The 27,286-nt window shown below is 37.1% G+C and overlaps 1 protein-coding gene across 6 annotated transcripts in view; it reads right to left on the reverse strand.

Moving 5' to 3' along the window:
• Nucleotides 1-27,286, reverse strand: part of IRF2 (interferon regulatory factor 2) — a 142,633-nt gene that overhangs the window by 45,407 nt on the left and 69,940 nt on the right. For all 6 annotated transcript variants that reach the window (XM_016423108.2, XM_056802955.1, XM_007496065.3 and 3 more), the window contains one exon: nucleotides 18,480-18,572. In XM_016423108.2, the coding sequence (XP_016278594.1) occupies nucleotides 18,480-18,566 (87 nt within the window). In that variant the 5' untranslated portion in view covers nucleotides 18,567-18,572. The remainder of the gene's footprint in view (nucleotides 1-18,479; nucleotides 18,573-27,286) is intronic.

The raw sequence follows: 27,286 nt of genomic DNA on the forward strand, positions 1-27,286 counted from the left end.
CCATATTATAAAAAACACACACAAAGCCCAGAACACAGATTGCAAGGACATCAGTTCCCTGCTAGGGAAAGAGAATACTGAATGCAGGTCTGACAGCATGAAACACATTTCAAAGGGTTTTGGACTATTCGAGGTTCAGTATCATCAGTTTCTTTTCCTTTCCTCTAGCATACATAATTGTAAGATGACCAAAATTTCATTAATTTCATTAATTTGTTCCCAGAATTTGGAATGGGACCCAGCTAAGCTAGATCATTCCAAAAGCACTTAGAGATGAAACACAAAAGGAGGGCAACAAATAGGAGTCAATTGGCCTCTATCTGCCATTATTTCTAGTCTCATTAATGAGAAAGGTGAAACAATCCAACCTGAACTTGGACATCTTAATATATCGTGGGGAGCAGAAGGAGGTAGTCAAGAAAGTGAGTTGGGAAGGGCAACTGAGGGATTGATAGAGAAATACATACATACATCAATGCTGGAAGTGACACAATTTTAAAGGCCCTCAGGGATCCACTTTCAAAGAGATCTCAAAGAGAGAAAGACTACAAAAGAATGGAAAAGATCAGAGATGATTTTATTACCAAACAAACTGAGAAGAAATAGATACATATGCATACTTTCTCATCTCTACAAAATCTTCACAAGTCTTTCTTCTAAAATAATAGAGTGCCAGAATCAGCATCAAAAGAAATGAGTTCAATTTGAGGCTCTTTCAATGACTAAATAAAATTGGATGATTATCCATCTGTTTCTTCATCTGTAAAATGAGGGTGTTGGATTAAGTGACTTCTGAGGTCCCTCTCTTCTTTAAGTCTATGGGCCTATGTACTTGATGAAAAAATGACAAAGGGGTAAAAGCAGAATTCCATAGATAATTCTCTACATGGATCAATTAAATTCTCCAATTAAATGGATAAATTCTCTGAAATGGACCAGAGGATAATTATATTTAGAACTTGATGGAACTTGATGATTTATATAACCCAATATCTAATTTTGCAGATGAAGAAACTGAGGCCCAAGAAACCCAAACAACTTTTGCTAGGTCCTAAAGGCAGTGAGAATTTATCAGATAATTCAGATGAGTTTCCTAAAGAACAGAGATTGGGGAAAGGGATCAGGCATAAAGAAAGGAGAAGTCTATTTAATGCAAGACAAATTAGCCTTTGAAATATCACAATATACTGAACCAAAGAAGATGAAGTTGGACAGGGACACAAATGAAAACTTCCAATTCCATTTTTAAAAACTGCAAAAGTAGGGGTTGCTAGGTGGCATAGTGGATAGAGCTCAGAAGAACCTGGGTTAAAATCTGGCCTCAGACACTTGGTAGTTGTATGACCCTAGGCATGTCACTTAACTCTGTTGGCCACAATTTCCTCATTTGAAAATGAGTAGGAGAATAAAATGACAAACCACTCCAGTGGTTATTTGCCAAGAAAACCCTAAATGAGGTAAAAAAGAGTCATACACATTAATTGCTGGTGGAGTTATGAATTGATCCAACCATTTTGGATGGCAATTTGGAACTATGCCCAAGAGCTTTAAAAGACTGTCTGCCTTTTGATCCTGCCATACCACTATTGGGTTTATACCCTAAGGAGATAATAAGAAAAAAGACTTGTACAAAAATATTCATAGCTCTGCTCTTTGTTGTGGCAAAAAACTGGAAAATGAGGGGATGCCCTATGATTGGGCAATGACTGAACAAATTGTGGTATATGTTGGTGATGGAATACTATTGTGCTAAAAGGAATAATGAATTGGGGGAATTCCATGTGAACTGGAGCTATCTCCAGTAACTGATGCAGAGTGAGAGGAGCAGAACCAGGAGAACATTGTACACAGAGACTGATACACTGTGGCACAATCAAACATAATGGACTTCTCTACTAGCAGTAATGCAATAATCCAGGACAATTCTGAGGGACTTATGAGAAAAAATGCTATTCACATCCAGAGAAAGAATTGTGGGAGTAGAAACACAGAAGAAAAACAACTGCCTGATCACATGGGTCAATGGGGATATGATTGGGGATGTAGACTTTAAGCTATCACCTTAATGCAAATATTAATAATATGGAAATAGGTCTTGATCAAAGGCACATGTAAAACCCAGTGGATTTGCTCGTTGGCTACAAGAGGGGGATGGAAGGAGGGGAGGGAAAGAATATTAATCATGTAACTACAGAAAAAATATTCTAAATTAACTAATTAAATTAAAATTTACAAAAAAAAAAAAGTCACACAACTGAAATGACCCAACTGATAAAGGACATTACTTTTTGTTTTTGTTTTTTTTTTTTAGCTCTCTACTGATGCTTCTCTTTAGTTTATGGCTTTTGAAAATAGCCTGGACTACTTATCAATTAAGTCACTTGTCCAGGGACACCCAACTATGATGGGTCAGAAGTGAGATTTGCCCAGCTCTGATGATAGCTTAGTATCTTTTATACCACAGTTGTCTGATGGGAATCCTATAGTATACTCAAGAAATCCTTCAAAGAAGCTAAGTAGAAAGGGCATAGGTCTCTTCATCAGAGGACTTGGGCTCCAGTCCCCATTTTGATGCTTACTAGTTATATAACCTTGTCTAATTTATTTCATCTCTATTAGTCTTATCTGTAAAATGGTGATATAAAACTTACATTATCTACTTCACTACATTGTCTATTCAAACAATAACAATAACATTTTTAATTTCAAAATTTCATTTAAAATGTTATTGTTATTGTTTGAATACATAAGACTAGACTCTTTCTTAGTAGACTTCATCTATTTCTCATGACTCAGTGGAAAAAGCCCTCTTAGACTTGGAGTCAGAAGGCTTGGGTATAAATTCTACCACTGATATGAATGACCTATGTAAAATTAAGTGAATAATTTAATTTAATGTTATTGGGACCTTAGTTTCCTCTATTGTAAAATGGAGAGGCTGTGCTACATAGCTTCTAAGGTGTTTTGCAGCTGTAAATCTATGTTTGTCTCACTCTGTGTACCTTGGAATGCAGTAAAAATTCCATACTTGTTTGAACCCATGAAACTAGGTGTAGAAATTGTAAACAGATGCACTAACAACAAATAAGATCACAGTGCAACGTGAAAATAAACACAATTGCTATCCATCAGCATCTCTGATAACAAGGAAAGCTCAATGAAGGTAATTATTAGTCAACTTTCTCTCATTTATTTTATAACACATATCTAAATGGTCTCTCCACCTCTACTCTGATTCCCATCTCTGTCTACATACTGAGTCTTACCCCTTCTTCAGGAAACAGATCAAGTGATAGATACTTCCTCCCTACCTTTTCCAAATATTCTATCATTCAATTTGTCATAGCATGTTTGAATTCTTCTTTATACAGAGCCTAACAGAGGCAGCTGGGCACAGGTCCAGCTGCTTTTATGGGAAGCCCTTCCTTTCCTCACCCCCTTTCTAGGTCCAAAGTTAAATCAGAAGTCATTTAGGATTGCAGAGGAGGAAGAGGTAAGAACTACTACTACTGTAGCCATCCTTTCTACCTTGCCCTCTCCCCTAGCCCAAGCAGCCACAAGCCTATCTGGGTTGTTTAACAGTTCACAGGGATTGAAAGAGATGGGAGGCACCAATTCTATTCTATCCAGTAAGATGGAAGACATCTGCCCTGTCTCTATACATTGAACACCCCTGGCATTGTTATCTGAGCTCCTGATGTAACATAAGCATGAATGGGTTTTATTATCTGCCCTTTGGTTGCATCGTAAAGATTTCTGGGATTTGGAGAGGAGCTAGGTAACACAGTGGATACAGCATCAGACCTGGAGTTGAGAGGACTAAGTTCAAATCCGGTCTCAGCTTCTTCCTAGTTATGTGATCCTGGGCAAGTCACTGAGCCCTAATTGTCTAACCCTTGCCACCACTTTTCTGTCTTAGAATTAATATAAAATGGAAGGTAAGAACTTAAAAAAAAGAAGTTTTCTGTAATTTTTCATCCACTCTGAAGCAGAATTTTCTTTTACACAGTTTTCCCTCAATTAGATGGTACATTCCTTGAGATCAGGAACTGTTTCACTTATTTTACTTTTATTCATTGCATTTAGCAAAGCCACTTATTTGTATATATGTGTGTGTGTGTGTGTACATATATACACAGCATTGTGTGCACGCCTGTGTAATGAATGAAAAAATATTAAGTATTTATTATATATGAATACATACTTACTACCTGTATATATAGTAAGTGCTTAATACATATTTTTTCAGTCATTCATTCATTATTCCAGCACCTAGTAGTGTCTAGCACATAGTAGGTGGTATGGAAATGTTTATTCCCTTTCTATTTCCCCCTTCTTTTCATTCATTTAACCATATTCTTGTAAGTATAACAGTTATTTATGTGTATTTCTTTCCCACTAGAAGTTCTTTAGATAGGATTTATAATATGTGTTTTTATCATCAGGATCTACTGAAGTTCCTTACATAGAATAAATGTTTCATAAATATTTGTAGAATCACCTGAAGGTGGTCAACAATTCAATTCATTTATTAAAAACCTACTATGTGCAGGGTACTATGCTAAGCATACAGAATACAGGAGAAATGCAGACATGGAAAAAATGAATACAGAAATGAAAAAAAGACAGTTCCTTGATTCTAGAAGCTTCTAGATTTAATAGGTCATGGGTATACCTGATAGGAACAAAAGGGAAGCAGTTAAAATGTTATGAGAAATTTAGATCACACAATTATAAAGCCTCAGATTTAGTTAGAAGGGACTTTGAAGGTCAAATAGCCCTACTTGACTAGGAGCACAAAAGAAAAATAATTTTTACTGAGGCAACTGAGTAGCACAGTGCCTATCTGGAGATGGGAGGATCTGGATTCAAATGTAACCTCAGACACTTCTGAGCTGCATGACACTGGGCAAGTCATGTAATCCCAACTGCCAAGCCTGGCCACTCTTTTCTGTCTTAGAAATTATACTAAGACAGAAGGTAAGGGTTTAAATTAATAATAATAATCTTAACCTGGCTAAAAATAATGAAGAATTCATGGAGGAGGCCTTCAAACAGGAGAAATAACTTCCACAGACTGGAGAGGAGAAATGTATTGGGGAGAAGCTACTTCCAAGCATGGAGCATGAGAAGAAGCACAGAGACTAGAAGAGCAAGATGAGAACAGGGAATAGAGTAGAGTCCATTTGGGCCAGATTACAGAATATATACGAAGCTGGTAGGAAAAAAACAACAACTTTGGATAGGTGTGCAGGAGCCCAAAAGTAGAAGACTTTGAATATCAGGGTCAAGAGAACTCAATTAGGTGGACATTTGAGAAGCCATGGAAGATTTTGAAAAATAAATAAAATATGATCGTTGTGATATATTAGGAAGATGATTTGGGCAACTCTGGGGAAGAGGGATTGGAAGGAAGATGGGCTGGAGACATAAAAACTTCTAGGAAACCTCTTATAATACTCTAATATGAGTCAAGAAGGCGACACATGAAGCATATTGTGGAGGTAGGCAAGGTCATATGACAAACCTTAAGAATCAAATCCTTCTTTCTGATTTCATGTCATGAGGATTCTAAGTTTCTGAACCCTAGCAGAAAGAAATCACCAGAGTGACTCAAATGCAACAGACAGACTGACTCTAAGGAAAAAGAAAATAAAACCAACCAAACCAAAAACTGTGGAGTAGGTGGGGAAATAGCATAAAGAAAGAGGGGGGGGAAAGCCTTCAGTCAGGCTAATTGTTGATTTTTTTAATTGTGGAAGAAAAAGCCCATAACATTTCATATCCTCCCCCCTCAAGAAAAAGTGTCAACTAGGTCTTTCCCACCACAGGAAGTTGTCCTCTAATTTAACTGAGGATTAATAAAAAGGTTTCTCTTTCCTCTTTTTTTTTCATACAAAGGAAAGGGCTTCAATTAAGGCTTCTCACAGGATAGGAGAACTTTGTTGCCTTTTTTAAGGAGAAGACAGAAAGAAAAACATGAGGGGAAAGGAAAGGTACTCAACTTGATTTGATCCCCAGGGTACCAGAGATCTAAAATTCAGCTCTTAAGGATGAGAGACAGAGACAGAGGCAGAGGCATACAGAGACAGAGACTGGGGGGAGGGGGGGGCGGAAGAGGGAGAGGGAGGAGATAGTTATGTATAGAGTTAGAGAGAAAAATAGGATAACTAGATAGAAGATAGATAAGTGGATAAACATATACTCAGACAGACATTTTATGATTATATTGGGGACCAAAGTACATTCCTAGAAGAGAATAAATTGAAAGTGCCTATCATAAAATATCAAAATTAATAGCCCTTAAGGGCTATTAAACTACCTCAAAGCAATGATGTGAAGAGTTTCATAAAAGTATAAAAGAAATAAGGGCTATGGAAGAAATTGGGGGGGGGGGGGATCAGCTTAACAAAAGAAGTACAAAAGATACCTTTGTAGCAAACATCTTAAAAATTGGAATTGATAATATAGAAGTTAATGACTCCAGGAAATAAGGAGAATTCAAGTAAAAAGACCAAGAAAGGAGAAGAAAATATAAAATATCTCATATGAAAAATCAATCTAGAAAATTAATTTGGGAGAGAGAATTTAAAATAATAGGATCATTTGAAATACAGGAGAACATAAAAACTTGAAAATATTTATATATTGCTATATGACATATATTAAGAAATAAAGAAAATTTCTCATACATGTTAGAAATAGAAAATAAAAATAGAAACAACTACTTATCACTTCCTGAAAGAAACCCCAAAATGAAAACTACACCAATTGTTGCTAAAAATCCAGAGTTTCCCCCAAAAGAAAAAATCAATCAATAAGCATTGATTGCTACCTCGCATTTCGATATGCACTGGGAATAAAAATAAAATAGCCCCTGACCTCAAGGAGCTTACAGTCTAGCCAGAAAGACAACTTGCAAACAAATATATATGCATACAAAGTAAGCTATAAACAGGATAAATAGGAAATAATTAACAGACACACTGTACTATAATTAAGAGGAACTGAGGAAGGTTTCCTGTAAAAGTAGGATTATAGTTAGGAACTAGTGGAATCCAGGGTAGTTTGTAGTCTAAATGGAGAGCGCTCCAAGTACAGAGGACAGCCAGAGGAAATACAAAGCAGAGCAGAGAAGAGACATGGAATGTCCTGGTTTTCCAGCCAAGGGGTCTGGGAGAGTGTTGTCCTCTGCAATAATAGGGGTGGTAGGAGAGAGGAAGGGTTTGGGGAGAAAGATCATGACTTCTTTTTTGGGCTTATTGCGTTTAAGATGTCAACCGGACATCCAGTTCAATGTGTCTGAAAGGCAGTTGGAGATATGAGACTGGAAATCTGCAGAGATTGCAGGGGCAAGATAGGGATATATGGGACTCATTAGCAAAGAAATGTTAATTAAATCTGTGTACTGATGACATCATCAAGTCACGTGTCATAGAGAGAAAAGAGGGTTCAAGATAGAACCCTGGGGGACACTTAATATCACAAAGATTATAGACTATGACAAGATTGGAGTTATACCAGGAATACTGGGTTGGTATGATATTAGGAAAACCATAAACTCAATGAATCCTATTAATAACAAACAAACAAAGACTAAATATATAAATAAACGCAGAAAACATTTCTGACAAATCACAATATCCATTTTTATTATGAATCAATCACAAGAATATGTGGACCTTTCCTTAAAATGACAAATAACATATAAAAACAAGAGTTCCTATTATTCATAATGGAAACTAGAAAGCTTTTTATTCTAATCAAGGGTGAAATAAGGATGTCCACTGTCACCAATTCTATATGGCATAGTACTAGAAATGTTGGCTATTGCAATAAAGGGGTTGGGGGAAGGAAAGAAACCAATCAAGGGAATAACCATAGTACAAAAAAGAAACATAACACACTTAAGTATACTTAATGAATCCCAAATAGTCAACTAAAAATTAAAAGAAATAATGAATAATTTCAGCAAACTTTCATAATATAAGATAAATCAACACAAATCATTAGCTTTTCTAAAGAATATTTTAAAAAAACAGCAAAACTACATGGAGACATTCCACTTAAAATTACTACAGAATATATAAACACTTGAGAGTCTTTCTTCCAAGATACACAAGAATTATAACTACAAACAACTATTCTGGGAAATAAAGTCGGACTTTAATCTGTGAGAAAACATTAATTGCTTATGGATAGGATGAGCCAATATAATAAAAATGGCAATACTACCTGAGTTATTTTATTTATTCAAAATCATAACCATTAATTAACTACCAAAGGATTTCTTTACAGAAGTAGAAAAAATTATCTGTAATTCATTCAGAGGGAAAAAAGGTCAAGAATCTAAAGAGAAATAATAAAAAGAAATGGGAACAAAGGGGACCTAGCAGTGCTAAATCTCAAACTATACCTCAAAGTAGTAATTATTATAACATTTTGAAATTGCTTTTAAAAACAGAGATTCATCAGGTGGAATAGATTAGGTTTTCAGCAGATAGAAGAAAATGTATTTAAAACTGTGTGATAAACAAAAAAGCTATAGCTACTGAGATAAGGAGTTGCTACTTGAGAAAGACTTCTGAGAAAATTACATTTATACCAAAACCTCATGTCCTTAATAATGATTAGCTCTAAATGAGTAGGCCACCTTGATATAAAATTAGAGAAACATGAAAAAAATTAAAATTACCTATCAGATCCATGGAAAGAAGAAAAGTTCATAACCAAAAAAGGAATAGTAGAGAGAATCACAGAAGATTAAAATGGATAATTTTGGTTACATAAAATGAAAATGGTTTTGAACCCATAGAGCTAATGAAGCTAAGATTAAAAGTGGAACAAATAAAGGGGGAAGATTCTTTGTACCAAGTTTCTCTGATAAAAGTCGAATCTTCAAGATATCTAAGGATTAGTTCCAGTTTAGAAGGAAAAGATTCATTCTTCAATTAATAAATGATCTTAAGAGATGAATAAGCATTCTCATGGGGAAAAACTCAGGTTATCCACAGCCTTATTTTTTTAAGAACTGCTCTAAATCACTATGAATTAGAGAAATGAAAATTTAAGCAATTCTAAGAATCCACTTCACATTCATGAGATTGACAACAATGATAAAAAAAAGGAAAGTCATAAATGTTGGAGGAGCTATGGGAAAACAGGCAGATCACAGTACTGTTGGTAGACCTGTGAATAGACACAACCACTTTGAGAGGTAATGTATAATGAAACTCAAAAAGGTATTCAACAGCATGACTTTGGCCCAGCTATATTCAGAAGATAGATGAAAAGATCTGATATATACAAAAATATTTATAACAGCTTTTTTGTGGTGGCCGAAAAACCCTGGAAATTAAAGGGATGCCCATAAATTGAAGAGACTGAATAAGTGATGGTATATCAATATGACAGAATATTATTATCCTGTAAGAAATTTTAAAATATATTATTTCAGACACAGAAAAATACTTTTATGAACGGATACTGAGTAAAGGAAGCAGAACCCAGATTAGTCATTTATATTTTAACATCAATAATAAAATAAGAAGCAATTTTGAGGGCTTTTATAAACCAGTGAATAGAATAAGTAGAAGCAGGAGAACATTTCATACATTAACACTGTAAAAAAACAACTTTGACAGCTGCAACAACTATGATCAATACATTGACCTTTCTTCATTCCAGAGGCTTGATGTTGAAACAGCTATGTTTCATCTATATTTGTAATATATGCTATGCTACATTCGTGACAAAGAGCTGATGTATTTAAGATACAGATCTATTATTGTGTTGTCATTGGGGTAATTTATTTTACTTGGCTACCAAAATTTGTTACAAGAAATCTCTCTCTCTCTCTCTCTCTCTCTCTCTCTCTCTCTCTCTCTCTCTCTCTCTCTCTCTCTCTGTAAACCTTAAAATTTCTTCGACTTATAAATGTTGGAAATTTCACCATTGGGAAATTTCATACTTGAAAAATTTCTTACTGATAGTCTATTGGAATGTGAACCCCATTGGCATGGGAGGTTCCTCCTCCTCCCTTCTTAAGATTACTTTAGGACAGAAACCTTTTGCTGAACAATGGAAAGGGCTGCAGCATAGATCAAAATTTAATTATTCCAATCTCCACCCTACTCAGGGTAACAGGATTTAGGAAGGGCTGCAGCATAGATCAAAATTTAATTATTCCAATCTCCACCCTACTCAGGGTAACAGGATTTAGGAAGGGCTGCAGCAAAGGATCAAGATTTAATTATTTGAGAATATGACCTTCAACAGACATGTGCAAAGCCACAGACCTCTGGGCGGTCCTGGGTTAAGGTAGAGCCACCATTGGCACAGGGAAGACATGGACAGTGATTGGTAGATGTGAGAACTGAGGGGAGGGAACTTGGATGGTTTCCTTAAAGATAGCGGGGTCTGAGGACGAGAGGTTGGTTGGAGAGGTTGTGCTCTGAGAAGCTTGCTCTGAAGGAAAGCTGGAGGTGGAGGCCCCTGAGACTGTTTCTCCATTTTGGTCACATGAGTGATAGGGACTGATCTCTTTTCTTTGCCTCAGCTATCTAAGGGCTTGGGCCTTTTGGCCCAGCCTAAACAGAAGGGGTATTTAAGCCCTATTCCCTTCTCTCCCCTTTCTCTCTCCCTCTCTCTCTCTATCTCTAATACCTTTCTTCCTCCTGTTTGTAATTAAACTCCATAAAAGGTTGACTGCTGACTTGAGTTTTCATTTAGGAATTACATAGCTGAATTCCTTGGCGACCTTAAATTTATATATATCAGTCTTTTAAAGTGATTTTCTTTGTCACATCTCTCTCTCTCTCTCTCTCTCTCTGTCTGTCTGTCTGTCTCTGTCTCTCTCTCTCTGTCTGTCTCTCTCTCTCCCTCCCTCCCTCTCTGTCTCTCTTTCTCTCTCTCCCTTCCTTCCTTCCTTCCTTCCTTCCTTCCTTCCTTCCTTCCTTCCTTCCTTCCTTCCTTCCTTCCTTCCTTCCTTCCTTCCTTCCTTCCTTCCTTCCTTCCTTCCTTCCTTCCCTCCCTCCCTCCCAATGGGGTAGGGTGTGAGAGAAAATAGTTCCTTTTAATTAAAAAAAAATAGAGTAGTACTGAAAGTGCTACAGAAGTGAAATGTTGTATGCCTTTTCAGATAAGATCACTGTATTATTATTTTTACTTAGATTTTTACTTTGAGTCCTTCCATGAAGTGGGAGTGATCTGTGTTTATAATGCAAAAACAAAGACAAAAAAACCAAGCCACATCAATAAAACTTAAAAAAAAAAAGATTTAAGTAGCAGACAAAAGGGAGCAGCTGCTCTTAGGCAAGAAGTAAAGGAGTCACCACTCCTGCCATTTGGGAAATGAACTGTGCCATCAGCTAGAAACTGCTGGGTCATCCCTACAACCTCCACTCTAGACTGACTGACTGCACAAGTGACCAAATCCCTTTCAAGAGATTTAGCCACCATGGATGAACTTTTCTGTGACAAAGTGCACAGTCCTAACTAAAACCATCTCATAAGATCTCAGAATTTTCCTGAAAGCTTTCATGGGGAAAACCTGTCTACACTTCAATATCATAACACTTGGCAATGAAGCAGCAGAATTATCTAAGTCTTCTTTGTAAACCACTCCTTGGTCATTCAATTTTACTGTCCATGCATTTCAAAAGGAAAATGTGCAATGATCAGAAATAGTTGTTAATATAGAAAATGTAGGGTAAAACTGCCCACTGTGATTTTTGTAAAAGTTCACACAAATACTAAAAAAAAAAAAGATATGAAGAGAATTTTCATGACAAGCCTTTTTTTTTTTGTCAAAAGCAAGTTCAAAATAGCCAGCACCTAAAGGTATCATGTTTAATATAGATGCCAATTTTCAAAAGAATTTATCCAATATACTTTGGCAAGAACTGTGCCTATAAGAGAAATGAGTGAAATATGAAAAACCACATGTATGGACAGGAGGGTCTGTGGAGAGCCTGTTCCCACTAAATCTACTGCCATAGAGACCAACATCCAAGGCTCGATGGCATGAAGTGATGTCTGATCTTCAAAGAGGTTATTTCCATTGGAGGGAAAAACTAAGGGCAACCCCCACAGCACCCAATAATAAGAGAATTTGCATCTAGTTTATTCAGTCCTCCATAATGGACTTCTGGTTAGTTCTCATCTAAGATCAGCATGTTCCTTGTCCTCCTGTGACTCTCCATTAAATATTTAAGCCAGGAGGAAAGTACTGATTAAGGTCTTCATGTTATTTTTCTGAGCCTTGGTCTCTCTTACCTGGAAAATTAAAGAATGTTTCCAAGATGATCCCAAGCAAGTCACTTAATTTCTCTGGGTCTCAGTTTTTTTATCTTGAAAAAAAGAGGTTAGAAGGTATGATCTCTGAGGGCCCTTCTAGCCCTAGATCTGTAATCCTAAGAGCTCTAATGCCCCTTTCAGCTTCAAGAACTAATGATACTAACTTTTTAAAAGTCTATGATTCTATCAAGAACACATCTGACACCCAGTGGAATCGTGCGTCAGCTATGGGAGAGGTGGGGGGGGGGGGGCGGGGAGGAAAAGAAAATGATCTTTGTTTCCAATGAACAATGTTTGGAAATGACCAAATAAAAAAATGTTTAAAAAAAAAGTCTGTGATTCTAAATATTAAAAAAAGGAAAAAAAAGTTGAAGAAGGCTAGCATTTATTTTAAATGAAAAAGAGATCAAGACCAACATGCACTTTAACCCAGGTCACTATAATTCATTTTCATATTCACAAGTAATGCTGTTAATGAGGGTGATGACAGGTGAGTGATGCTGCTGCTATTCGTATGTTATTCGAGACAAAAAAGCATTTATTATGTTCCTAGTGTATGCCAGACATTGGGCTAAGTTCTGGGGTTACAAAGAAAGACAAGCAAGGTCCCTGCCCTCAAGGAGCTCCCATTCTAATGGTGGAGATAATATGTTAACAATATATAAACAAGATATGTATCTAGAGGGTAAATTATGGGCAATTTCTGAGAAAAGACGTTGGAAATGGAAGGAAGGGAGGATAGGAAAGGTCTCTCGTAGAAGGTGAAATTGGAGGAAGTGCAAGTGCCAATGTTGCTCCTTCTGTGTGAGATCAGGGAAGAAATGAGCATTTATTCAGGTTCAAGGCACTTTATAAATATGTCTTCATTTGATCCTCCCAACAATCTTGGGGATTATTACTATTAACTAATTTTATTAATCACATCAATATGTTGCTTTATTATAAAATTAATTATTGATATTAATGCTAATATTATAACATGTTATTTAATATATTTCCATTTTACAGTTGAAGAAACTGAGGCAAACAAAGGTTAACTGACTTGCCCAGTTACACAGCTAGTAAGTATCTAAGGCCACATTTGAACTCGTGTCTTCCTGACTCGAGGCCAGGAATCTATTCATTGCACCACCTAGCTTCCTACCAGGGCTGAGAAGGCCAATGTAAGTCCAAGACTGGTCTAGCAGGAAGAGCCTAGCAGACACCAGAGCAACAATGATTTCTGCTTTCTGTGGCCCTATGTAGAAACCTGTTTGTTTGGAGCTGGAAGAGATGGACCTTGGCCAAGTTTTTTTTTTTTTTTAAACAACCAAAATCCAAATCCTTTATTTATAGTCATTTAACTCTGCCTTAAACTAAAGAAAAGAAATATCTCTAAGTGTGAACACTTTCTACCACCTTCCTCTAGTTTTCAAAGGCAAAGGCTGAATATTTAACAATTCCTTTCAAACAGGGTGGCTGTTTTGTTTATTCTCTTCAGTTCCATCTAAGGACACGTGATATTTGCATGACTAATAGCCTCTTTCAAAGCAGACATATTGGGATGGTTTCAAACATCCCTAAATGATTCTCTGCCCTTGCGTAGAGTCCATCAAGACATGTGCATACACAGACAGATTTCCACTATGAGTCTACATGGTACGTTGCCCATAGGACGTGTTCAATAAATATTCATTGACTTGAATGGATTCCCATGTTATCATAGCTCCCAAGGAGGCCACAGCAAGAGGAGTTTTCACACAGATACTACTTTAGGAAATGCTACCCTTCTCCCAAGGACTGACTCTGGTCCTCATTGACCTGACTTGGGTACATCATGCTTGCTATCTGCAAAAGGATACTGTGGGCACAAAGACCAAACAACTGCCACATATCAGGGAGAGGAAGGGCCAGGGGAGTCTCACCGAGGGTAAAGCCTCATAACTTCCTATTTTCTTCTTTTTTTTAACTTACTGGAAATTTAACAGTCATTCAAAAACATGAATATTTGAATAGATAAAAAAGAACTAGAGGGTTGTATAAAGAACTGTGGACTTCTGATACACACACCCTATTTTTCAAGGCAGTAACAAAAATGAAATTTGCCTCAACAAATATCACAAGAACATGTTTATGCCAACTTCACTCACAGTCCTGCCCCTTCTTCTCCCAAGACTTTCACACTCCCCAAGGAATAACACTGACAGGTAGGATAATAGATCCTAGAGATCATCTGGTCAAACCCCACCCCACATTTTACAGATAAAGAAACTGAGGCCCAAAGAGGTTTGAGTCATTTGCCAGAGGTCATATAGGCAGAGCTAAGGTTCACGCTCAGGGGAACCTCTTTCTCTATTTCCCATCCCTTGAAGAATTGTTTCAATCATCCTTCACTGGTCTTCTGGTAAGACTATATATAACCCATGTATATTGGAATGGTGGTGACTCTCAGTTCTTGAATTCTGTACCAAAGAGCCAGGTTTGATCATTCTGGGTAAACTTCAAAGTATGGTCTCAGGAACAAAATGAATCTGTTCCCCTGAGGATTAACCTACCTATCTATGTATCTATCTATCTGTCTGTCTATCTATCTGTCTGTCTATGTGTCTATCTAAGTATGTATCTATCCAGCTGTCTAGCTATCTATGTATTTATGTATCTATCTGTGTATCTATGTATCCACTCATCTATCTATCTATCTATCTATCTATCTATCTATCTATCTATCTATCTATCTACCTACCTACCTACCTATTTGTCATCTATTCATCCATCCATCTATGTATATAATCAATCAATCTATCTATCTATCTACTTACTTGTCTATCTGTCTATCCATCCATCTATGTATCCCTGTATCTATATCTATGTATCTATCCATGTATCTATCTATCTGACTGTCTATTCATCCATCCATCTATATATCTATGTATCCATCTATGTTTCTATCTATGTATCTATGTATCCATCCATCTATATATCTATGTATCTATCTATCCATCTATGTTTCTATCTATGTATCTATCCATTTATATATCTATGTATCTATCCATCCATCAATCTCTCCATCCATCCATCTATCTTTCTATTCATCCATCTATCTTGATATCTCTGAATCTATCTATCCATCTATCTATGTATCCTTCTATCTCTGTATATATCTATTTATTTATTTATTTTGGCCTTGACAACCTTTGAAAAGAGAAGACCCAGAGCAATAAATTCTCCAGTCTCTCTCCTAGACTCTCAGAGACTTTGGATTATATATTTGGAGCTAAAAGGGCCCTGAAAGGCCATCTAATTCAATCCCTTCATTTTGCCAATGAGAGATTAAATGACTTTCCTAGGGACACACAGATAATAAAGGGAACAAGTATTTCTTAAGCACCTACTATGGGCCAGGCATGGTGGCAACCACTCCTATGAATATGATCTCATTTCATTCTCACAACCACCCTAGGAGGTAGGTGAAATTATTAGCCCCATTATATAAATGATGAACCGGAGGTTAGCAGAGGTTAAGTGACTTGCCCAGGGTCACACAGCTAGTAAATGTCTGAGATTTGATTTGAGAGTCATCCTTCTGGCTCTGGGTTCTGTGCTCTATCCACTGCACCACTGAGCTACTTAATAGTAACTAATGTTTACATAATACTTTTAAAGTTTAGAAAGTACTTTATAGGGATTATCTCACAACAAGGCTATGATGCTGGTGCTATAGGCACCATTTTGCAGAGGAGGAAACTGAGGCCACCTCAAAAAAAAATACCCTCAGCAATTTTAATTTAACCTAATTTTAAAAAGATCTAGTAACAAGAGAAAGGGAGATAGCAGTAACTCCATGGTACTTTTATCCTAGTCAGACCATATCTGCAAAGAATTGGATTTATTTCTGAGTAGTCTCAAGGACAGAATTTGAACCCAGGGCCTCTCATTTAAATCATATAAACAAAAAAGAAGCATAATGAGCATGTTTGTTCCCAACAGGTAGGCATATAGAAGTGTGCAATCAACATTTCTTAACTGCTTGATTTAATATGTACTTAGAGTAAATCTTAGATGATTAAGAAAGGGATGCAAATATTCTATTTAAGAGAAGGATTTAACATGGATAAAGTGGGTAAAGAATGATCCAGGACTATACCCATCTACTTAGAATTTAAATTGGTGTCCTTTGGTTTTAAAAATAATAATAAAAGGGTCAGCTAGGTGACTCAGTGCAGAGAGAGCCAAGCCTAGAGATGGGAGGACCTGGGTTCATGTCTAGCCTCAAACACTTCGTAACTGTGTGACCCTGGACAACTCATTTAACCCCAATGACCTAACCCTTGCCATTCTTTTGCCTTGGGATTGATACTTAGTATTGATTCTAAGACAGAGGGTGAGGGCGTAAAAAATAAAAATAACAATAATAAATTAAATTAATTAATAAAAGTTTAAATATATATAAAGTAATAACTAAATGATTACAATTGATAATTAAATAATTAAAAGGTGATTTTTGCTATGTAATGGGGTATAGTGAAAAGAATAATGAGTTTTTCCATTTAATTATAAGCTCCTTGAGGGTAGGAACTGTCTTTTGGCTCTTTCTGTATCCCCAGTGTTTAGCACAGGTTTTGGCAGACACATGCTAACTGACTGGCTTGACTTGAACCCTACAGCCCTGAGCAAGAATCTCAGCTTGTCCCAACTTCACCATCTAGGTGGCCCAGGGCAAACCCTAACCCCTCTGGGTCTCTACTTTCACATCTGTAAAAGGAAAAGTCAGGACAAGATGATCACCAGGTTTCCTTATGCTCAAGATTCTCTACTTCTCTAATAAAAGTTAAGAAAATGAGAGCATGACTTGAATGAAACCATTCTAAGAAATGACAATCTGATGTTCTATGGGGTGACCATCAGGCCACTGACACCTAACAAGGAAAGGCCCCTGGATGTTTAGGACAGAAGAGGAAGGTCCTACCCCAGCCCCAGGCAGATCCACTGACCCACTGCTAGTGACAGCTACCCCCACCCGGCTCAGGACCCTTTCAGGCAAGGACAAGAGCTTGAATGACTTGGATATTCTTTTGGCCACACAGCTGCATGCCCTACACTCCAGCTCCAATATTTTCCTAAGAGGTCATTTTAGAAGCAGTCAATCTCAAAGGAGACTGCTACCTCCAGGCAAATGATTCCCTCTTTCAACCTGGCTTAGTTAGTCAATTCAAGCAGAAATTATGCCCCAAGTTACAATGGGGAAGTGGGATGATATTGTGGAAACAGTCCTAGATTCGGAGTCAGAAATTTGGGGTTGAATCCTTGCTCTGAAGATGGTGAGTGAGTTACTTAACCTCTGGGCCTCAGTTTCCTCATTTGCAAAATAACACTCTCAAATGCTATTTAAGTCAATGTTCATCTAAGCTATAAAATAATTTAGATAAAGACTAAGATCTCTCCCAATTCTGAAATCTTTCCCCTACCTTTACTGTCTCAAGAAGTACCTCAGGTGGCACAGTGGATAGAGTTCCAGGCCTGGAATCAGGACCTGGGTTCAAATCTGACCTCAGATACTTTCTAGCTGTGTGATCTTGGACAAGTCACTTAACCCCATTTGCCTAGCCCATGTCCTTTTGACTCAAAGTTGTTATTAAGACAGAAAGTAAGGGTTTAAAACAAACTAAAAAAAGAAGTACCCTAGAGGAGGAAAGCATCAGAAAGAAGATAAGGAATTCAAAAGGTGGGGGGGGGACCCTGTTACTAGAGAGTTCCCACAACTTAGAGAAACATAAACTAATGAAATTATAATCCCAAGACTAAGAAACCCTAGTCAGAACTAAAAAAGGTTCCAATCACAGCAAATCATGTATATCTAGCTTTCTTTGTTTGAAATCAGCAAGCATTTGACTTTCATCTGAGAATGTAAAAATCAGGCTTCCTCTGATTTTCTTATGACCACATGCATAAGTTCATGTGTGCACACACACCCTCTCCCTCCCTCTTTTCCTCTCCCTCTCTGGTTCTCTCCTTCTGCTTCTCTCTCTCTCTCTCTCTCTCTCTCTCTCTCTCTCTCTCTCTCTCTCTCTCTCTCTCTCTCTCTCTCTCTCTCTCTCTCTCTCTCTCTCTCTCTCTCTCTCTCTCTCTCTCTCTCTCTCCCCCCCCTCCTCTTTGTCTCTCTCTGTCTCTGTCTACACACACACACACACACACACAGAGCTTACCTTGTTTAACCATTTCAGCCCCGGTATTGTATTTGAGTTTATTTGTTCTTCCAGCCATGGGCGCATTCGCATTCTTTCCACCGGCATGGTTCCCTTTGAAAACAGGAAAAAGACCACATCAGATGGTTAGGCAGCTGGATTTGCAGGAACAGAAGAAAGTTTTACATTCTTCTCTGACCTCTATCTCTACCTCCAAACGTATAATTTTCAGGAAAAGTGAACTCGGGCCCTTGTCCTAGAGATATTCATTTATCTTCCACCCCAGGCTCACAACCCACCTCATCTTTACACAGAAGAGGGGAGAACACTAGCCACCTGGTCCATTTTAAATCAGTTATCAGGTGAAATTGCCAGCTTGATTCCCCCTGTGGACAGAAGTCTAAACAGCAAAAATCTCCTAAAAACAATCTATTCATCTCCCTTGAGGCATGTCCCAGCATCACACAGATACAATTTCAGAGATTAGTACCTTGGCTTGCATTTTGTACCAGACAACCAGTCAAGTGAACTGCTATTTTAAAATATCCCAATTTTACACTTCGAAGAACGGGGACATGGCTATTAAAGAGGGACTGGTATAGTAGAAAGCATTCTGGCACCAATTACTTTATAACTGGAAATTCCCTTCAGATACACAACATAATTCTTCATGCCTTCACATTTCTCTTTAAAAATGCCATTCACACAGATCACCTCCTGTATGTACTTAATCCCCAACTGACAACTCCCAGGAATGTTATAGCCAAATTCAAGAACTATCAGACCAAAGAAAAAATATTACAAGCCCCCAAGAAGAAGTCATTCAGATACCATGGAACCACAGTGAGGATAACTCAGGATCTGGCTGCATCCACACTGAAAAAAAGAAAGGCGTGGAATACGATATTCCGGAAAGCAAGGGAACTAGGTCTACAACCAAGAATCAACTACCCAGCAAAACGGACTATATTCTTACAGGGGAAGGTATGGTCATTCAACAAAATAGAAGAATTCCAAGAATTCGTAAAGAAAAGACCAGACCTGAACAGAAAATTTGATGTCCAAGCACAGAACTCAAGAGAATCATCAAAAGGTAATGAAAAAAGAGGGGAAAAAAGAAAAACAAAAAAAATTTAAGAGACTCAATAAGTTAAAATGATATGTATCTCTATAAGAAAAGAGGTCATTGGTAACTCCTAAAAACTGTTGTTATTAGCTGGGAAGCAAAAAGAAGTATACTTAGAGGGAACAGAAGCAAACTGTATAGGATGAAAGGACAAGACATAAATAGGTATATAGATATATGCATGCAAAAATACATACGCATGAGTATGCATATATATATATATATATATATATATATATATATATATATATATATATATATATATATAACTAGAGCTTTAAAATAGGTTAATATTTTTTTTAAACCCTTACCTTTTGTCTTGGAGTCAATACTGTATATTGGCTTCAAGGCAGAAGAGTGGTAAGGGCTAGGCAATGAGGGTCAAGTGACTTGCCCAGGGTCACACAGCTGGGACGTGTCTGAGACCAGATTTGAACCTAGGACCTCCCATCTCTAGGGCTGGCTCTCAATCCACTGAGCTACCCAGCTGCCCCCTAAAATAGGTTAATATTAAAAGAAATGGGAAAAGAAACAAATGTGGGTAAATTTATATGTCATAAAGAAGCTCATAGTGGGAGGGGGGAGAAAATCAGTATACTGGAAGTGTAAAGAGGTTGGAGATAGGAAATACTCAACTCTTACGTACTTTGAAACTGACCCAAAGAGGGAAGAACAATCCAATCCATTGGGGAAGAGAATAGATTTGCGCCCTATAGGGGAGTAGAAGGGTAACAAATGGTCTGGTGGGGAGGGAAGCAGTACAAGAGAGGGAGGGAGCAGAGGGTTAATTTTAGAAAGACTACAGGGAAAATAAGGGGGGGTATAAATAGGGAGGGGGGTAGAAAGGGAAGTAAAATAAGGGTGGGAACAAGGGGGGACTGTTCAAAAGCAAACACTGGCGTAGAAGGAAATAGTGAAAGAAGAAAAGGCAGGAAAAGGAGATAAAACTGCTGGGAAAATTGGAAGACAGTGTGGGAGAGATTAGGTTTGGATCAACACCTGACACCCTACACCAAGATAAATTCAGAATGGGTGAATGACTTAAACATAAAGAAAGAAACTATAAGTAAATTATGTGAACACAGAATAGTATACCTGTTAGACCTTTGGGAAGGGAAAGATTTTAAAACCAAGCAAGACTTAGAAAGAGTCACAAAATATAAAATAAATTATCTTGACTACATCAAATTAAAAAGTTTTTGTACAAACAAAACCAATGTAACTAAAATCAGAAGGGAAACAACAAATTGGGAAACAATCTTCATAAAAACCTCTGACAAAGGTTTAATTACTCAAATTTACAAAGAGCTAAATCAATTGTACAAAAAATCAAGCCATTCTCCAATTGATAAATGGGCAAGGGGGATGAACAGGCAGTTCTCAGCCAAAGAAATCAAAACTATTAATAAGCACATGAAGAAGTGTTCTAAATCTCTTCTAATCAGAGAGATGCAAATCAAAACAACTCTGAGGTATCACCTCACACCTAGCAGATTGGCTAACATGACAGCTATGGAAAGTAATGAATGCTGGAGGGGATGTGGCAAAGTAGGGACACTAATTCATTGCTGGTGGAGTTGTGAATTGATCCAGCCATTCTGGAGGGCAATTTGGAACTATGCCCAAAGGGCAATAAAAGACTGTCTGCCCTTTGATCCAGCCATAGCACTGCTTGGTTTGTACCCCAAAGAGATAATAAGGAAAAAGACTTGTACAAGATTATTCATAGCTGCGCTTTTTGTGGTGGCCAAAAATTGGAAAATGAGGGGATGCCCTTCAATTGGGGAATGGCTGAACAAACTGTGGTATATGTTGGTGATGGAATACTATTGTGCTAAAAGGAATAATAAAGTGGAGGAATTCCATGTCAACTGGAACAACCTCCAGGAAGTGATGCAGAGCGAAAGGAGCAGAACCAGGAGAACATTGTACACAGAGACTGATACATTGTGGTACAATCGAAAGTAAGGACTTCTCCATTAGTGTCAATGCAATGTCCCTGAACAATCTGTAGGGATCTAAAAAACACTATCCACAAGCAGAAGATAAACTGTGGGAGTAAAAACACCGATGAAAAGCAACTGTTTGACTACAGGGGTGGAGGGGATATGACTGAGGAGAGACTCTAAATGAACACTCTAATGCAAATACCAACAACATGGAAATGGGTTTGAATCAAGAACACATGAGATACGCAGTGGAATCGCGCGTGGGCTATGGGAGAGGTGGTGGGAGGGTGGGGAGGGAAGAAAAGAGAATTATCTTTGTTTCCAATGAATAATGTTTGGAAATGACCAAATAAAAATTAAAAAAAATAAATTAAAAAAAATAAATAAAACAAATGTAAAAAAATAAAAATAAAAATAAAAAATAAAATAAAAATGCCATTCAAAGAAGTCTTTTCTGTTCTACTTTAAATTACTAGGTGCTTCCAATGAAAAGTACATCCCCAGCAGAACCAGAAGAACAATGTATACAATAATAGAAATATTATATGATGATCAGCTGTGAAGGACTAAAAAAGCAAGGATAAGCAAAAGCAAGTTTCCAAGATGGTAACTTACAAGGGTCTCATGATTAAGTGCTGTTCATGCCAAGAAAAGGAACTCAGAGTCTGAGTACAGATCAAAGCATGCCATCTTCCACTCTATTTCCTTCATGAGATTCTTATTGTATGTGTGATGTGTGTCTTCTATCCCAACATAAGCAATATGGAAATATGTATTACATGAAAGCACTGGTATAATTTAGATTATTTTATCATCTTGGGGAAGGGAAAAATTGTCAGAAAACAATTGTCAAAAATTGTTTCTATGTGTAACTAGAAAAATAAATGAATAAATAAATAAACAAATTAATGAATTAGTTAATTAATAAATAAGTAAGTACATTCCTGGGGGCAGCTAGGTAGCTCATTGGATAGTAAGTCAGGTCTGGGGAATGGAGGTCCTGGATTCAAATCTGTTCTCAGATACTTTTTCGCTGTGTGACCCTGGGCAAGCCACATAAACCTAATTGCCTAGCCCTTAGCAATTCTTCTGCTTTGGAACAGATCCTTAGAATTATTTCTAAGAAAGAAGGTAAGGGTTTAAAAAATATCAACATACATTCCTGAATTCTAAACTTTTTCATCATTCATCCTGTCTCCACACATGTGGAAAGCGAGCAGGCTACAACACATTAAGAAGCAAGAAATTACAAAAGGACAGTGATGTATCAAAAAATAAAAAAAAGTTGAGAAGTATGAACAGAGTACAGATCATTCCTACAGAGAAGGTGGAATGACTGATGGAGAACATCACACAAAATCATAGGAATGAGAGGAAGTTCCCAAGCACATTAGGCAGACCCCAATTGCAGATTTACTGAAAGACACAAAAAAGTCTCCCATAGCATGCATAAACAATGGATAAATTGGAATCTGCACCATGGGGTGGAGTTCCCACATTGATGAGACCACAAATCAAATGGAGTATTGGAGTATGTAACCCAGGAAGCAATGGCAAAGATGATGCCTGGTTTGCTTTTCAGCAAGTTCAATGTCCAGGGCAAATAAGACTAACATATTTCACATAGTTTTCCTACTTTTCTTCCACAAAAGTTAATCTGCTCAGCATTGGAACTGTTGCCTTGGGGCTAGCTATATTGACTGCTAAGTAAGTACCAAGACAGCAGCTTATGGAGAAAACATTGGACTTAGAATCAGGAAGACTCATCTTCCCAAGTTCAACTCCAGCCACAGGCACTAGTTGTGTGACTCTGGAGAAGTCATTTAACCTTGTTTGCCTCAGTTTCCAAATCTGTTAAATAAGCTGGAGAAGGAAATGGCAAGCCACTCCAAAGTCTCTGCCAAGAAAACCCCAAATGAAGTCACAAAGAGCCAATCACAACTGAAGAATGACTCAGTAACAGAGAGTACAAAGCCACCTAAACCACTACCTAGTCCCAGACTAGAACTTACTTTACACTATCTACTCAGAGCATCAATCAGCTACCTATAACTCCTTGAACCAAAGCTTCCTTTCCTAGACACTGCTCCCTTATATTGGTTGTTTCACCTGTTGGAATGTAAGCTCCTTTAGAGAAGAAACAGTTGTTTTTTATTTCTGTGTTTCTGCTGTCCAGCACATAGCAGGGAAGATATTTAATAAATGTTTTTTTCATTCATTCATTATTCATTCATTCACTCATTCATTCATTCATTCATTATTCAGTCATACCAACTAGGTCTAGGTTGGCCTCAGAAGGAAATGTATGGCATTTGACGACCTAGATGTGCAATCATTACCATTTTTTCAAGTATACATTCTCCATCTCAATCAACACATACTAATCTTAAAAGTTTAACATGAAGCTATTTAAAAGCTTTTAAAACTAATTAATAAATGTAGTAGAGATTATCCTTCACATGCTAGACTTATGGCTCAAACTTATTTTTTAGTATTATCTCTCATTATTCTACTTTAAAACCAAGCACTTCAGACCATCAAGTCTACTCAAGATCCCCCCAAAACTATCTTGTTTTGGCCCATCTCCCACCTCAAATGACCCTCTTTTCCTCTCAGCCTGGCTAATACCCATCCTATAATAGTCAGCCCAAGATTCACCTCCTCCACATGAAATGTTTCCATACCAATCTTACTTCTTGCCTGAGAGCATTGACTTGGCCCATTAAACTCATTAATGTAGCAAACAATCCTGTATTAACCTATGAAAATACCTCGTCAAATTCTTTGTTATTCTTTATTATAGTGCCACCTAACTCTTCTTTAACTTATTTATCATCATTAGAGTATTGAAAATATAGTAACTATTGTATTATAATAGTAAATTATAATATAATTTATATTTATTTTTTAATTATTTTTTATTTTTTAAATAAATAAAATTTTTAAATAAAATAAATATTTCATTTATTTTAATTATTTTTAAATTATTTATTTATTTACATAAATAAATAGTAAAATAGTAAAAATAAATAATAGTATTATTTAACTTAGAATGTATTTTATAAACTACCTCCCCAACTAGAGGAAAATTACTACTGAAGAACAAGAATTTGGTTTGTTTGGTTTTTTTTTTTTTCGTATTCCCTAGAAGGTCTGGAGCAATGTCTTTATTCGTTCATTTATTCTTTTGTTTGTTCATTTATTTGATGGAAGGGATCCAAAGGTTATTTAATTCAACGCCTTCATTTTTTAAGGTTAGAAAAGAAGTCCCAGATGACACCTTCAATGATGCCAGGAGGGGAGAGAGGGACTGAGACACTGGTAAATAAATTCTATAGGGCAATGTCTTAAACATAATAAGTAAGGAATACATATTGACAAGTCCATTTCTAAGACCATATTCCTGTGCTCCTGAAGCTCTCTGTAGTGGCTCCTTCCTTCTTCTTGGGTTCTTCATACACACACTCATATATAAGACAGGGCACCAGAATGAGAGGAGAGTAAACCCAGGAAACAACCACAAGAGAGAATAAGGAGAAGAACCAAATAGTCTGACGGCTTAGAGGTACGTGTGGGTGATAACTGGTTCTTTTTTGTCTTTACTGCCCCTGTACTTAGTATGCAACAGGCGCTTAATATATATTTGTTGTTCAGTGATACCTTTCATTCTTATATGAAAACAAGGTTTACAAATCTTGTGTCCAAGGCCAGATAGCTGTTAACTGGAAGATGTGGGACTGGAATCTTGCTCTCTAGAATCTAAGTGGAATTCTTTGGCCACTACATCCTTCAAAAAATGTTTTAAGCCCGGACAGCTGAGTAGATTGGTGTACTGAGAGCCAGGCTAGAGATCCTGGGTTCAAATCTGACCTCAGACACTTCCTAGCTGTGTGACCCTGGGCAAGTCACTTCACCCCCATTGCCTAGTCTTTACTGCTCTTCTCCCTTAGAACCAATACATAGCATTGATTCTAAGATGTAAGGGAAGGGTTTTAAAAAAATGTTTTTAAGCAATCATTATGGGTATAAAATAATAGTACATAACTTAAGAAGTTTTCATTAAGGTCCTGCTATGTGCCAGGCACTATTACGAGCTGCCGAGGAAAAGATAACAATGATACAATTCCTGTCCTCAATAAGCTTACACTCTACAGCACTTCAGGCCCATGACGGCTTTGTACCGTAGAAGGCCAATGGCTGCCACTTTGTCCAGTGGTTATTTAGACCCAGAGACTACAAAGGAAAGACTCAAAGGTTGGCTGTCTTGTAAGCAGCTTCTTTGAATTCTGTACATACTGGCTGCTCATAAATGTCCTCCTGGGTACTGATCTCTCAGCCTCTCCCTGAAATAATCCCTTAATATGAGAACTACTTCCTCCACCCACACAGACCAGGATCCTGTCACTCCATAGAATTTTCTCAGTTAAATAAGAGTCAAAAGAGAGGGGGAAGTGTGGAAGACTAGAGGAGGGGAGGGAATATTTCATAGCGACACCATCTAAACCATTTCCTTTTTTACTTAGGGTTAATTTATTAATGAATTATGAAATATTTGCTATTCCTTACCTGACAAACTCCAATAACCATATTTCCACATACAAAGAACAAAATAAGAGAATTAGCTAGGAACTGAAAATCTCCATTAATATCTACCTAGTTTCCCTTTTTAAAAAGTATATAATCCAGTATATTGTTTCCAAAACTGTTTTATTTTTATTTAATTATTTTATTTTATTTATATTAATATTAATTCATATTAATATTAATATATATAATATTTTATTTAATTAATAGAATATTTAATTCTAAACAGTTTCTATTACCTTTTAGCACTTAAAAAATGCTTCATTGACATGGGAGTACAGTAAGACCTCATTTTATGGGACAGATACATTCCAAGATCCTTCATTTAAATTGGAAATCGCACACAATAGTGATTCCTATCATTTAAAAAGTATTACTTATACAAACATACCTAGGCACTTCACGATTTTTTTAGGCTTGTCAGAGCTACCAGTATCACATTACTATTACTTTTGTACTTTGGGACCATTATTAATAACTAAATAATGCTAATTAAAAAAAAAAAGCACTGCTGCAATAGAGACACAACTTGTTACAAGTGAGAGCTCTCCAGACAAAGACTTGATGTTTGGGCCAAAACAATGTAATGGCTCACAATAGAGCTTCTGAGACTGGGTGAACTGCTGCGAGACTTGGATTTAGTGTGAAATCAAAACTTTTTTACTTTATGTATTTTTCTGTCTTTTTTTCCCAACTGCCAATGGCAAATACCTAAATTCACATGCTGAGCTGCCATCACTATCACTGTCCTCCCCATCAGTCATTCCCAATTTTTAAAAAACCTCTTTGTGATCAACAAGCACAGCCAAAGGAAAACAAACTCACAGCTTGGCTATGTCTGAAAATGTATGGCTCAGTTGGGGGGGGGGGGGGCGGGAGGGGGATGGAATGGCTGAGGAAGAGAAAAGTCGAGCTTCCGAGCTTTTGATTTCTTAGACAAGGCAAGTCAATTCCTAACAAATTAGGAGCAGGCCCCTTCCTCAGCTTAGGTCTGGACCCTAAATTCAGGTGCAGAAAGACTCTTCTACTGTGAAAACAATCAAACAAGGCCAATTCATTCAAAGGAAACTACCACATTAGGTAATCTGACTGCTAATTGAGGGAGGAAGGTTTTGGACTTTCCAAGTTGAACAGGGGAGCATGAACAGGATGCAATTTCCTGAAATCAG

The sequence above is a fragment of the Monodelphis domestica genome, chromosome 6 (genome assembly GCF_027887165.1).
Source record: "Monodelphis domestica isolate mMonDom1 chromosome 6, mMonDom1.pri, whole genome shotgun sequence".
Taxonomy (NCBI): Eukaryota; Metazoa; Chordata; class Mammalia; order Didelphimorphia; family Didelphidae; genus Monodelphis; species Monodelphis domestica.